This window comes from Sabethes cyaneus, chromosome 3 (assembly GCF_943734655.1).
Source record: "Sabethes cyaneus chromosome 3, idSabCyanKW18_F2, whole genome shotgun sequence".
NCBI lineage: Eukaryota > Metazoa > Arthropoda > Insecta > Diptera > Culicidae > Sabethes > Sabethes cyaneus.
Genome location: NC_071355.1, coordinates 49,169,710 through 49,183,878, shown reverse-complemented (window position 1 = coordinate 49,183,878; position 14,169 = coordinate 49,169,710). Strand labels below are relative to the sequence as shown.

At 40.1% G+C, this 14,169-nt stretch overlaps 1 protein-coding gene across 1 annotated transcript; it reads left to right on the top strand.

Annotated features, from left to right (window-relative positions):
• Positions 1-1,668: 1,668 nt before the first annotated feature.
• On the top strand, positions 1,669-13,847 carry LOC128742442 (facilitated trehalose transporter Tret1-like). Its single transcript, XM_053838809.1, has 6 exons — positions 1,669-1,962; positions 11,537-11,762; positions 11,832-12,273; positions 12,331-12,500; positions 12,565-12,866; positions 12,924-13,847. The coding sequence occupies exons 2-6, from the start codon at positions 11,595-11,597 to the stop codon at positions 13,378-13,380; spliced, it is 1,539 nt and encodes a 512-aa protein (XP_053694784.1). The 5' UTR covers positions 1,669-1,962; positions 11,537-11,594; the 3' UTR covers positions 13,381-13,847.
• The last annotated feature ends 322 nt before the right edge of the window (positions 13,848-14,169 follow it).

Genomic DNA, 14,169 nt, shown 5'->3' with positions numbered 1-14,169 from the left:
GATTTGTTAAATTTTCTGGTAGACTAATCTCAAGTTTTTGTCTTGACCTTGAAATGCGGTCATACATATATATTAATACTTTTTGAAACGATGGTTCTACAATTGATGAAGGGAAGGAGGGGAAGAGCGAAAAGGAAGGGGGGGTTTGGTAGCTACGCTTGACAAGTAATCATTTTGACTCCTACCTTTTGTCCAAAGCTGGAAGATGCATGAGTCGAACCAAGCTATAATCTGAGATTATAACCGCAACCACAACGAACATTGCATGGATTATTGAAGATACTAGAAGATAACTAGTTGCTTCTGGTGCTGGTGGACAATTTAATATTTAACAAGAAGCAAAGTATTGTCACTGCAAAACTGGCTATCTTCAATGATCCATTGCTCAGGATCATTTAATAAATTTATCAGAAAATTTAATACTTTTGGAAACGATGGTTCTACGATGGATGTAGGAAGCGGCACAATATGTGTCGATAACCCAACCAAACGCGTCGCTTTCTTGATAAGTGGATTTTGCAGTCTCCTTTTGTCCAGCGCCTCTATGGTTCAAAGGTACAAGGACCAGCGAACCACATGCCCTGGCGGGTGTTGTGGGTTCGAATCCGGTTATAATCTCAGATTATAGCTTGGTTCGACTCATGCACCTTCCAGCTTTGGACAAAAGGTAGGAGTCAAAATGACTACTTGTCAAGCGTAGCTACCAAACCCCCCCTTCCTTTTCGCTCTTCCCCTCCTTCCCTTCATCAATTGTAGAACCATCGTTTCAAAAAGTATTAATATATATGTATGACCGCATTTCAAGGTCAAGACAAAAACTTGAGATTAGTCCACCAGAAAATTTAACAAATCAGGAAAAAAAGTACCAATCCGGCTTCCTATGTCGGAAAACCGGCCTTTTTGCAGGATTGACCGGCCACCGGCTTTGCAGGTGAAAAACCGGTCGGGCCGGCCAAAAACCGGCCACTTGGCAACCCTATATGATAAAATATGATCGCTACCGATGATATGTTGCTTATAGACTGTTCTTCTTCATGCTTCGTTTTAGACTGTTATTTTTTATTATTACTGATTGCGTTTCAAAATATTCGCTGTGGGAAAAAAACCTGTTTATGGCTGAATCACGGCTGCAACGGTCATTTGCATAGTGTGACTATCAACAATAATCAGCTGACCGGCAGATGCCATGTCAAATAAACATACTGATAGAAAAAAAACTGATCAGCTGACATTTGTTTGGACAACAAATCGGATGCGGTCGTCTACACTCCTTCTTCCAAATTTTACTACCCAACGTAGGACGTAAAGTGTACCTGTTTGAAGATTACCTTAAGCCGACCAACCTTTGCTCTCCACCTGACTGACTGACTGGCTGCGGCACCTTCAGCGAATATGGCCTTCACCAAATCTACGCTTTCGCGCTGTTTCATTCATTGACCATATTTTTTTTTGTCTGCATAAACGCCTCATAACGCCTGCCGCGCTCGCGTGCTGGCTACAGCTGGCAGTGGCAGACAGTGATAGAACTGTAATTGTGACAACAGCAGCAGCCGTGTAATCTGGCGTGACGCGAGCCAACGGCCGATTCTGCGCACTGTTCACCGAGCAGCTGTCATTGTGCTGTAATAATACTAATGTCAACGACGATGATGGACGCTGATGGTGATTCTCATTTCGCTGTTGGCACGTGAACTGGCTAGAGCGATAATTGTTCGCGATTGTGTCCTTGCAAGCTGCGAATTCAGACGCGAGTTCATTACGCGGTTTGATTTTGGTGGAACCGCTGGTTGATGCGTCGGAAGTGCCGTGTTGAAGCGTGATAGTGGACGAGCGAGCGAGGTGCATTGTTTTGGTCATTTTGTTGAGTGCAAGTAAACAGGCCACTTGATCTCGCCTTAGCGGATGATGCATACAATGTGGCGAAGATAGTACAAGCGTAATATTTATGTTGTTTTCTGTTCGGTAAGTAAGATATTCCAAAAAGTATAGGCTGCAGTGTCTGTACTGTAATTGTGTTGAAAGTAAATTAAGCTAGAGAAACAGTGAAGAGACACGGTTCATTGACCCAGTTTCATAATATTGACTAGAAAATGTGAATGAATTGGTTCTATGTGTGTTTCACTTTTCGTTTGACATCATTTGACCTTACGTTTGTGTATAACGCCTTTATCGTAGTACGGAATCAAGTATTGATATCGTTCTAATCGCATTGGTTTCGCGCTATTTGATAAAAGACAAGGGTGCGTGATTGTGAATGACGAATAAGGAAAGAACATTATCGGATTAAAGAATTTTGTCAAATAAAGTGTTTTAAACCGAAGTTAGAATGGTTAGAAAGAGCAGTTAGAATGTGCGGAAATTTCGGTAATATTGTGAATTTATTACTTCAATGGCAGCTACAAATGCAGTACAATTTCAGCCTTATCTTAAAATCGTCAAATCATATGATAATACGATGTGATACGGTCTGTCTCTCGCAGTCGGCTGAACTGATTCAAAATCTGAATTGAACAGTGTAGGCGTAAATATGGATGAACTTTACACGTCGGATTACAGTTTACCACAAGATTACATTGCAGAATAGGGACAAAGCAGAGATGAGAGTTTTTTAGTGCTGATCACAGTGTGACACGGAAAAAATACTTCTCAAATGACCTAGTGTACGTTGTTAGTCGAACTTAGTACAGTCAGTCCACAATCATGGATCACACACAAGTATGGGTTAATTTAGCTTTTTCTGCTGATTAATGCGTGAATATTATACGAAGTGATTGATAAAATTGTTACTCATAAATAGCACTAATAATTTGATCAATCATTAGCTGATATTTAAACGCTAAATAGCCGCTACAGCTAAAATGACCCACAATTGTGTGTGACCCATGATGGTGGACTAACTGTACATCATAAAAATACATTTGAAACCTTTCTAACACCTCCAAAATTTCCAGTTATTGCAAAAAACATTTTTGGCAAGGTGCCCAAGTAGCATACGTTGTCACAATTGAGTCGCAGCGGCTGATATGCGACAAATTTAAATGTAAAACTTCGGTTACAGTAACCTAAAATATAACAGTTGTGTAACCGAAATAGCGCAACTTATGTAACTAAATCTGGTTGCATTAACGGTTACTCAATAACCAATATGTAACATGTATAGTTACAAAATGGTTACTATTGAAGTTACACATAAACTGTAAATTGACTTTCAATTGGTGGCAAATTAGTTATCTTGTAACTTTTATTGCATAGCGAAAATGTAGCAGGTTTATTATTTCAATCTATGGCTGTTAACGTCAAGCAGTAAATTTAACTGTTGAATATAGAAGAGTGTATAAATTATTATTTCAACACAAATTTTAATGCAGTTTCAAATTTATGGTGAAATGCATGATTCTAGCTTTGAAAAATTCACGCGCTCTTATTTAATATAGCTTTTCGTTACTTACTTCTTTGAAAAATTGATGTTTTGTAAATCAAATATAAAAATTTTAATTTTAATTTTTTGATTTTTTAAATTTATTCTTAGCAATAATGAATTAGTGGAGCATTCACCTAGAAACCATTAAAAATCAAGTTGTTTTCACTATCACTTCTATCACAGTAAAATTCATAGCCATTTTGCCTTTGGTTCTAATTCTAACTACTACACCATCGTCCTTGAAGTTTTGTATCGTTTTCGGCATATTGCATGAAATGATTTTAAGCAGCCATTGTTCATTGTTCACATTGTTGATATCGGGAAAAGGTATTTTTTAGTGATTGTTGTGAAAAGAAAGTGTTAATTTAATATCAAAGAATAGTTTCAATTTGAATAAAACAGTTACCACCAGTGTTAATCATAGAAGGTTACATTTCAGTTACATTCTAGTTGTACGTAACCTTAGCCTTCGACCTGGTTACGGTATCGGTTATACGGTAACCAATATTAAATCTGTTGTAGTCACTTATTTCTTATGTCGTCATTTCTAAGTTACACTGTAACCTATTTTCATTGCCGGTTTCGTTTCGATGTAAATTGATCGTTTTGACGTTTGAGAATAATCATCATTTGTTTACTTAATACCAATGTCTGGGCGGAGAAGATTCCAAGTACCATCAATTAAGTAAATAAACGCATTTACAAGAGCATTTCACAACCCGTGTACAAATTGTTTATTTTTACCATTAGCAATATTCTTCAGGTCTAGTTTTTCCTTAATCCGTTGTGTTTACAAGGAACAGTGAACAAATTGTTGCGAAAATGTTACTAGCCGACTTTTTTTGACTTCGTAACTGCTCGTAACGGAAAATTAACTGTTTTGCGACCAGCAAGTTGATGACAGTTTAGAAAAAGGTTTCATTTGTGTCACTTGATAACTATTTGGTAACTCGTAACTGAAAGGTGACTGTTTTGCGACGACCAAGTTGTTGACAGTTCGAAAAAAAGGTTTCAATATGGTCATTTGGTAACTACCTGGTAACTTTTTGAGATTTTTGTCACTAGAAAACTAAAAAGTAACTATTTTTAATTTTATGTAACCTAACTCGTTACAAGTATCCTAAATGTAACTGCTGTGCAACCTTTTTGTATTTTTTCATTTTTATGATTAGTTACAAGTGCTACTTGGGTGTCCACATACTATCATGAATAACACAATCATTTTCCAAGCAATTTTAAGCTTTTTATACATTTTTGAAAAACTTAAAGGATAAACTTTCTTAATATATGCACACTCACGATTGCTCTACAAAAGTTAAACGAGATTTTTTTGATTAAAAATGAAATGAAATTTTTCTCACTTTAGGGGTCCTTAAATCGGCCAACATTTGCAAATTTGAGACCATTTTTAAAAGTTGTAGAATTTTTTTCGCTTTTCATATATCACCCGGCCATCCTTACAACTGAGCATCCTGTACACGATTGCTATCTAGATATCCCAAGTAACCATAAGCATTAATCTAAAACCGTATATTGGAAATAATTCTGCATCCCAAATGCCAAACTTTTGTATATTAGCAATCTTATTGCTTATAAAACGTATATTAACATTGTTGATGCATAGAAGCATTAACGTAAATCAGCATTAAAGAAAGCAATATATGCGCATATAACGTAACAATATAATGCATTTAGTCAATTGCATTAAAACGAGCCGTGAGTGTTGATGAACGGCTTGTACTTGACTTCTTATTTTGCTATTCTGCGGCCACTATTTGTGCCCTCTTCCATCTGACGGTTGCCGTCTTTTTCTACCCTATTTATAATGCAGGACAAGTAGCTATGATATGAGAGGGAATATCACCAAGATTTAAATACGACTAATTTCACCTCACTCAATCACATCCGCTGTGGTTTAGATAGCAAAGGTGCAAGGAAACGAATGAGGTTGCATGACTAACTCCCGGTTCGAGCCCTGTCTAGGTGGTAAGATTATTCAGCATTTCCAAAAATGGTTCTGTTTATCCTGCTCCCCTTGAGATGCAGCAAAAAAAAATCGCTAGCTTTTTTAGTTTTTTAAATCCCGACCGAATCTATATTTTTATTTGCAATAACAAGCAACCATTGCTATATGCCATCGATACTTTTTCGATACGTTGATAATGTAGACAAAATGACGTTTCGTTTAAGCCTCAAACAAACACTGATAATGCTTACTGGATGCTTGTGGCGTAGCATTTTAACAACCCGCTATTTCGCCTTTTTTGCATTATGTGAGTTCTGCAGAAGTATATAAAGAAAAATATGCTTTTAATCATAGTTCTGTATGCTTATACAATGTTGTCCAAGGACTAGTGTTTAGTGCTTACTGGTTACTTGGGTACCCAGTTGTAAGATTGAGCGGGCGATATTAGAAAGTACATACAGTATCCTGAAAATCCACCTTTTGTTCCGAGGGTCCTAAGGCTAAATCAACACCAACAACATGAACGGCCTTTGGTGCTCTTAACAGCATCGACCCATTGCAAAGGGAAATGAGAGTCCCGACAGCGGTTTGTAGCGTATGAACGACCGCTGGATGGATGACAAGGAGAGTAGGGTAGGAGATTGAGAAAACCTGTGGCGCCCCTACTTCGACAATGAGTGCTGGAGAACATTGTGGGTTCCACCGGCCCCCTCTACTTCACCAGTGATCGTTCGAGGACGTTGAGGATCGCGGCAGCGCCCCAACTTTGACAAAGATTGCTCAAGAACGACGAGAGTATCGGTGGTGCAAGGTCTGTGGCTAGAGATGGTCGGGTTTCATATTTTCCAAACCCGAACCCGACTCGGGCTCGAAATTTTTTTTCTGTCAAACCCAAACCCGACCCGAACCGAAATTTTATTTTCAGGCAAACCCGAATCCGACCCGAACCCGAAATATTTTTTTCTGTCAAACCCGAACCCGACCCGAACCCGAATTTTTCAAACTCTCGAACTCGAATTTTTTTCACCCTGTACAATGCCTGTGAACCGTTAACTTTATCTCGGTATATCGTGGGATTTCAGCAATAAAGAAAATTACTGTTTCAGCAAAGTTGATCCGCAGACAAAGATCTTTCAAACGGTGGAAAAAGTTTCATAAATTTTTCACCAAATGGCATTAGTATTCGAGTGAATTCTGTTACGTTTTAGTATGCCTATAAATCGAAGTTGGCGCGAGTAACGTAAGGTTAAGTTTCATAAAACTCACACCTCGATCTAAATCTTACAAGTTTTCTTTTCGTATGATCTTTAACGTTCAAATTCTGAAATTCATTTGAAATTTAGGTTTTAGTTTCCCTTTGACTTGATTAAAAATTATAAAAGATCAAGTTATACTATACTTATTATATTTTTATTTACTTTTTGCGAGAATGCGTTCCATGTTTTCTATTAAACTGTGTAAAAAATGAAACGAAAAATTATTTTGAAATTTTTGGATCTTGTTTTAGTATATTATAACGGTATCTAATCGCCAAAAGTCAGTTTTTAAAATTCTCTATACTAGCTCTAGATAGCAGACATGAAAGAGTTTGCTTTCAAAGACACTTAAACTTAAAACTATTCCGAAGCACGAAACTTTTTTGAAATCGGAATATAAACCAACAACTTGTGATAGCAGACATTTCTAGTCTTCTATCAGTCGGATCAATCGCTCGTTGGGGTATAGTTATGACATAATCCAACTAACGAATTCTGAATGTATATAACTTTTGGGCTAAATCCGAAAACTACTAACCGTCTAAAAAGCGACCAATCCAGTGTAGCTGATGTCAAATATGATGTCATTAAATTATTGCTTGTTTTATCATGTTTAAATAATACTTTTACACGAATTGAATGTGGAGAAGATCCGGATTCACATTACTCAAACTCAAACCCGACCCATACCCGGGTTTAATTTTTCCGCTAAGCCCGAACCCTACCCGAACCCGATTATTTTTCCCCGGCCAAACCCAAACCCGACGGGTCCGGGTTTTTTTTTCGGGTTTCGGGTCTAAAAACCCGGAACCCGACCATCTCTAAAGGGGATGTCAAAGCCGCTCTTCTTTCGCACCGGACTGGTCGTGAAGGGGGAAATTTATGGTACGAAGTGCCTGCCGAAAGTTGCGTCGTTCATCAATAAATACCGTAAGAGCGAAGACGCGGTGTTCTGGCCGGATTTGGCGTCGGTCCACTAGTTGAAGCGATCGTTGGAGGAGATGGAGCGGCTGAATATTGAAGTCGGTGAACCCACCCAACATCCTCCAGCTGCGTCCCATCGAGAATTTCTGGGCAAACCTGAAATGTAAAACTCCATCAATTTTGTCGCGAAAATTGAGGAGAAATTGTTAAATAAAACGAAGAAAGAACTCAAAAACCTGCATACACGCATGTTTTCCATCATCATGGCGATTGTTCCGGTTAAATGTCGGAAGGCCGCTCGCAAGGGCATAGAATTTTTTTGCAAGTAAGCTAATTACCTTCCATTTTTATAATAATCCAAAAAAATCCATTTTTTAATGCATACTTTAAAAATGTTCATTTTGTCGAGGTAGGTACATCTTTACCGTTCGGTTTTAACCTCTACAAAGCGCGGATGACTGAGTGCATCTTGCTCCCGGGGTCCCTTTTCAGCTTCTGTTCATTGGCGTAGCTAGGAATTTTTCCTGGAGGGGCCTCAGGAGGTGCCCTCTAATTTTTGTTCAATTTGTATAAAACATTTATCTACTAATAACTAAACAAATATAATGTTCTCATCAACAATATTTCATTTATTTTATAAACTATTGCCGAGTCGTTGCGTCGATGTAAAGAGTAATACAAAGGCTCCAGCGGTAAACTCTCAAACGCAAAACTTTTTAGTTTGCAGTTTTAGGAGAAGGTGAACCAAATTAGTTGAGGCTACACACCGAAGCCTGACATGTGTAGGGACGAGGGAGGGAATCCAATCATAAACGAGCACGAGGTAGTCAACAGGGGGAATCAATTCTTTGATGAACACCTCAATGGCGAAGTTGCAGAAGAAGGCGGAACGGAAGTTAATCTGAGTGCCCGTGAAAGATAGTAATGTTCCAGCACCTGATCTCCAAGAAGTAAAACGAAAAATCGGGTTGCTGAAGACCTAGAAAACCGTTGATAAGAACTGTCTACCAGCAGATCTTTATAAACATGCCCGAGAAATGCTGACTACGGCTGTATGCTGGGTTATCTCCAAGATTTGGGAGAAGAAGCTACCGGAGGAATGAATGGAACGAGTGGCTTGTTATATCTACCACAAGGGCTGGTAAATGTCGCCCACCAGGTAATCTTTCAGATCCTGTTACGGCGGCTGTCACCAATAGAACTAATAGCGATGGACAGATCTTGTAGAAATGTCGTGAATACAGCATTCCCACTCATCACATTTATTTGTTTATTTCAAAGTAGCGTACGATACAGTCCATTGATACCAGCTATGGCAGATAATGCTCGAACACGGTTTTCCGAATAAACTGACGCGACTGATCAGAGGTATATTGGATCAAGTGATGTGTTTCATGCGCATCTCGGGGCACTCTCGAGTCCCATCGAGACGTGACGAGAGTTGAGACAAAGTGACGGCTTATCCTGCATGTTGCTCAACATCGCTCTTATTTTTCATGTGTGGACTCATGACTGCGACCAGTGTAGTTGATCTATTGTAATATCGCCCGGGTGTTTCCTGTGTGACCTGCACTGCATTTCTTTTTGCTATAATCGCTATTGAGTGAGCGATATGCTTATTAAATTTTATGCGTGCTTGCGTGTATTGGGGTTTACCCTTCCTTCAAAGCTTGATCTACTTTACCCACCCCACTTATTCCTCGCTGCCAACACTATCCCATATTATAGCCGTCTCTGGCGAGGACTCATTCGTACCTCTGACCAGTACACTCAACTTTTAGGCATAGGAGGGACATTTGCACTGTCAAGAGGCTTCAGAGGGTAAATATAGAATTCAGCACGAAGGAAGGGTAAATGGAGCGACCTGAGAATACATCGCTCTTGAGGGGATGATCATACGAGCGGGCATCGAAACGAGAGGCATAATTATTCCTAGGCTTTGCAGATGTCTGTCATATCATAGGCAGGAACTTTGCAACGGCGGCGGCAATCTAGGCCAGATTGAAAGCTTAGAATAGGAGGATTGAGGTAAATATAAATGCGTCGATAACCAAATACATGAAAGGAAACAAACGCGTGCCTTCCATGGACGGTAACCGTGGACGGAGCGACCTAGAAGTGGTGGAAGAATTCGTGTATTTGGAATCGCTGGTGGCCGTGGACAACACTAGTAAAGAGATCCACGGGCGCATTCAAGCGGGAAATCGGGCCTGCTCTGCCCTACGCTACGATCAAGAAGCACGCGCCGCCATACGAAGCTGATGACGTACAAAATCTTTATTAGACCAGCATTGCTTTATGGACTTGAAGCCGTGACACTGCTCACGGAAGAGATACGCGCCCTGACCATGTTCGAGCGTAAGGTAGTGCGGATGCGGACGATATTTGGCGGAGTACAAACTGTGGAGATTGGCGGGGGCGTATGAATCACAGGCACTACTTGAAGACATTCCTATTGTACATCTAGTTGCAGTGGGGCGGACACGTCATAAAGATGCCGGAAGACAGTGCGACGAAAACAATTCTCTTTAACAACCGCACCGGGACCAGGAACAGGGGCTCAAAGTGCAAGACGGCTCGACCAGGTCGAAAGTGATTCGATGGTCGATTGCGAATTATGAGACGACTGGGAAATTGGCGACGGGTGGCCCAAAATCAAGTTGAATGGCGATTGCTTGAAACAGCATGAGCCACCTCGGCTCTAGGCTGCTGACGACGACGGCAACTTCGTATTTGCAAAAATACATCTGCGCAGTATGAACAAGTACACTGATTTTTCCGGTTTTCAAATTCCAGTGGGGAAAATTTCTGGAGGGGGCCTGGTCCCCCAGGCGCCTCCTCTAGTTACGCCAATGCTTCTGCTGCACTTTCTCTAGAAGTAAGAGGATGTGCCTGATCGGCTATATCCGGTGGACACGAAATGCCTCATGATGTTCAATTTCTTCACTCGGGCTGCAGCTAACAGTACGATTATAATATATATTATGTCCAAAACTTAACAATTGTCGACAGTTGTTTGCGCTATATGGTATATGTTCAATCAAAAATGCAATAATTTTTGGGTAATTTAGATTTAGCGATTAGCGAAACTTTGGCTAATCTGAGTTTGACGACTAGCGTTTAGCGATTAGTGAGCTAACTTTTTCAGTCAGCGGATTAGCGGTTAGCGATGCCAACCACTGTCCAGTAGGCTTCTAATTTGTCAATTGTCTGCTCTTTTGTTTGACGATGCTAAAAAGCAACATAGCTCTACGAAACAAAATATGAGGGTAGACCCAAAATAGAAGCAGGCCAAATTAACTTATTCCGTACCAACATGAAGGGGGAGAATGTCAGGATGAGGAACGGTACTGTATGAGACCACTTAAGGGAGCAATTCAAAAGCAGTATGGTGCAAAAAACCGATGAATGCTTCTGCGATAATAAATTAACAGTTGCAGTTGTTGCAGTTTTGCTATCAGACGGCGAAACGCAGTATTTCGAGTCAACGAGGTTTGATAAGCGTCAGTAAGCCATTGTCTGGAAACTGAATGGGGGACTTCCATCGTTTTGAATGAGATTAAAAGTTTACTTGTTTATTTTAATCGATGGTCAAATTTTTCAATTGGTCAATCAATAAATTGCAATTGCCATATATGATGATCCTACTAATCAATCAATTAATTTTCTAACCTACGGTAAATAAAAACCTCTATTATGTTCATGGCTAAATATTTATTGCTTCTAGTTTATCTTATTCATGAAGTGAAACAACAAAGTTCGTTCCCCCACCGAATTGATGTGCCATTGATCTTTTGCGGGTAGGTACATTGCCACCGCGTTAATAGCACCAATTCAATTGTTATCTGTACCGTGAAATTTCCCACAGCGATAGTTGACTTCCGCCGATAGATAGTACCTAATATTTTGCATGGAAAGCGGCTGCTGAATGTTATTATCGCTACCATATTTTTCTCGCATCTTCGACAGATGAAAGCTAACACCCGTTCGTTCTGACTACTGAGTCCGTGTGGTTATTAGTTCCTCAATGGCACCCACCGAGAGCGGCGCAGCATTTGGTTCACGCGAACTAGCGTCGGAAGAACCACCAGCGAAATTGGCCACCTTTGACCTTGAAGCTCAGCCATTATCCGCAACAGCGGATCAGCAACCGGCGCCCAACAAAGCCATTTCCTGGCGTGATGGATGTCCCCAGGTGGGTATTTTGTTGAATGTTCCAAACTCTAAAAAACACACAATTTATTTGCGATCTTTTTCGTTTCAGATTGTGGCAACGATTCTAGTGAATCTATTAGTGGTACAGGCTGGTATTAATATGACCTATTCGGCAATTCTGTTACCGCAGTTGTCGACCCCGGAGAGTCCAATACAGATCGATAAAGATGAAGCATCCTGGATTGCTAGCGTTGTCACAATCGCTTTACCGTTGGGGTCACTTGTGGTGGGCCATCTGATGGATCAATACGGACGGAAGAAGATCTGTCTGCTGACCTGTTTACCCTTCACCATTGGATGGGCATTAATTGCGATAGCACAAAATGTAAAAATGATCTACATCGCTAGGATAATTCTGGGCAGTTCGGGAGGTTTGACCACGGTGGCGTTGGTGTACGTGAGTGAGTTATCGCACGTGTCCATGCGCGCGATGTTGCTCTGCTTGAATAGTGTATTCGTTTCGTTCGGGATTTTACTGACATGTGTTTTGGGTAAGTTGTGATAAATGTTAAGCAGGTAGCCATTGGTTTAATTTATCTCGTTCACAGCTCTGTTTTTCGATTGGCGTGCGATGGCTATGATTTACACTGCATTTTCGATTGCCACTTTATTTCTTATCATGAACATACCGGAATCTCCTCATTGGATATTGACCTTTACAAAGAGAGAACCCAGTGAAGTGCGAAAGGTTATGCAGTGGGTTTACAGAGACAAAAATGTCAGTAAATATTTCAAAATTTTCTTTCCATGACTATTTAAACACTATCCTTTTTTTGTCACAGCTGGCAGAACAACAATACCGTCAACTCATCTCATCCGAGCAAAGTCCCAAACGGTTGACCGTCGATTCGACTCCTCGGCAGTTCTCGCTTAAAGTATACCTTCATCCACGGGTTTATCGGCCACTTTCGACGCTCCTGTTGCTGTTCTTATTTCAACAACTCTCCGGTGCCTACGTGTTGATCTTCTACGCACTGAACGTATTTATGGAGATCGGTGGCTCCCGGGCCGCAGGATTCAACGAGTACAACGCATTGGTAATACTGGGTCTTATCCGGTTCATCATGTCGATCCTTACTTCGGGGTAAATGTTCCAACCAAGAATTAGTCTCATTACTAATTGAGCGATTATTTTTTTTAGCTTTTCTAGGCGATATGGTCGAAGACCCCTGCTAATCATTTCTGCCACTATCATGGGAAGCTTTGCAACTCTAGCAGCTCTGTATATCGACTTCATACGTAAAACGGGTCGTGAGACCAGTGCCACCTTCGGAAGCTATCTGCTGTTGATTTGTGTTCTGGGATACGTTTGCTTTAGCGCCCTCGGCTATTTGGTACTCCCGTGGACGATGATTGGAGAAATTCTTCCCACCGATGTGAAAGGCAAATTGGGTGGATTGGTCGTATCCGTAGCGTACGTAATGATGTTTGCCGTCGTGAAATTGTTTCCATACATTCTCGAAATGGTAGCTATTCAGGGGGTGTTTTACTTCTACGCAATTTCCTGCTTTGCTGGTGTGTTTTATATTTACGGCTGGATTCCGGAGACGTTTGGCAAAAGTTTTCAGGAAATTGAAAAACATTTCGTAAAAAATTAACTCCTGAAATTAGAATGGCAGGACAGCGGTACTTATCGGGTGTATAGGATAACTAAGAAGATGTTGTGATAAGTTGACACAGTTTGTATGATGCGCAAAAAAAAGAACAAACACTATATTCCAGTGCAGATCGAGAAAATTTCCAGTTACTTTACACGAATGAAGAGATTGAACCCGATATCACCATTCACAGAGTAAAATGGTCCAACAGAAATAACTATGTCTTCCAAGTCATTACAATAGCTATAGTTTGTAAGAGATACATAAGTCAAACAAGACAGCCGAAGCCATAAACGGTTTTATACTTATGTAAGTATATCTATAAAGTATCTTTTACTGTTTTACAAGAAGTACAAAGTCATGTCCATGTTAGTGGAAAACATTTTGCTAGGGAAATTTACCATAAACACGTTGATTTGATCTAGAACAATAAATTAATCATTTAAACCCATTTACCCAACCCAGCTGAACTTAATTTGATCCCTGATCATATACTTTCAAGTAAGTACCTACTCATTGGGAGTGTGTAGAGAGAGTCGATTGTTCCGTTGACATTTGGCTTAAAAATCTTGATCTCTAGTTGACTCTAGTTGAGTGATTGTGACGTCATGCTCTTTTGGATACACGTTTTGATAGTTCTTTTGGATGCAAAAAGATTCATATTTTACTTTACTGACTATACTGGGGTATTACTACTCTCTAACTCTTTACTCGCAGGACATCAACTTGGTTTAGCTTCAATTGAAACAAATTTATCACGTATTTATAAAATCTGTCATCACGGTATTA

Coding starts and splice junctions, on each gene's coding strand:
- LOC128742442 (XM_053838809.1), top strand. CDS start 11,595: ATGGCACCCACCGAGAGCGGCGCAGCATTTGGTTCACGCGAACTAGCG. Junction 12,274..12,330: donor TTTACTGACATGTGTTTTGG/GTAAGTTGTGAT, acceptor TCTCGTTCACAG/CTCTGTTTTTCGATTGGCGT. Junction 12,501..12,564: donor GGGTTTACAGAGACAAAAAT/GTCAGTAAATAT, acceptor TTTTTGTCACAG/CTGGCAGAACAACAATACCG.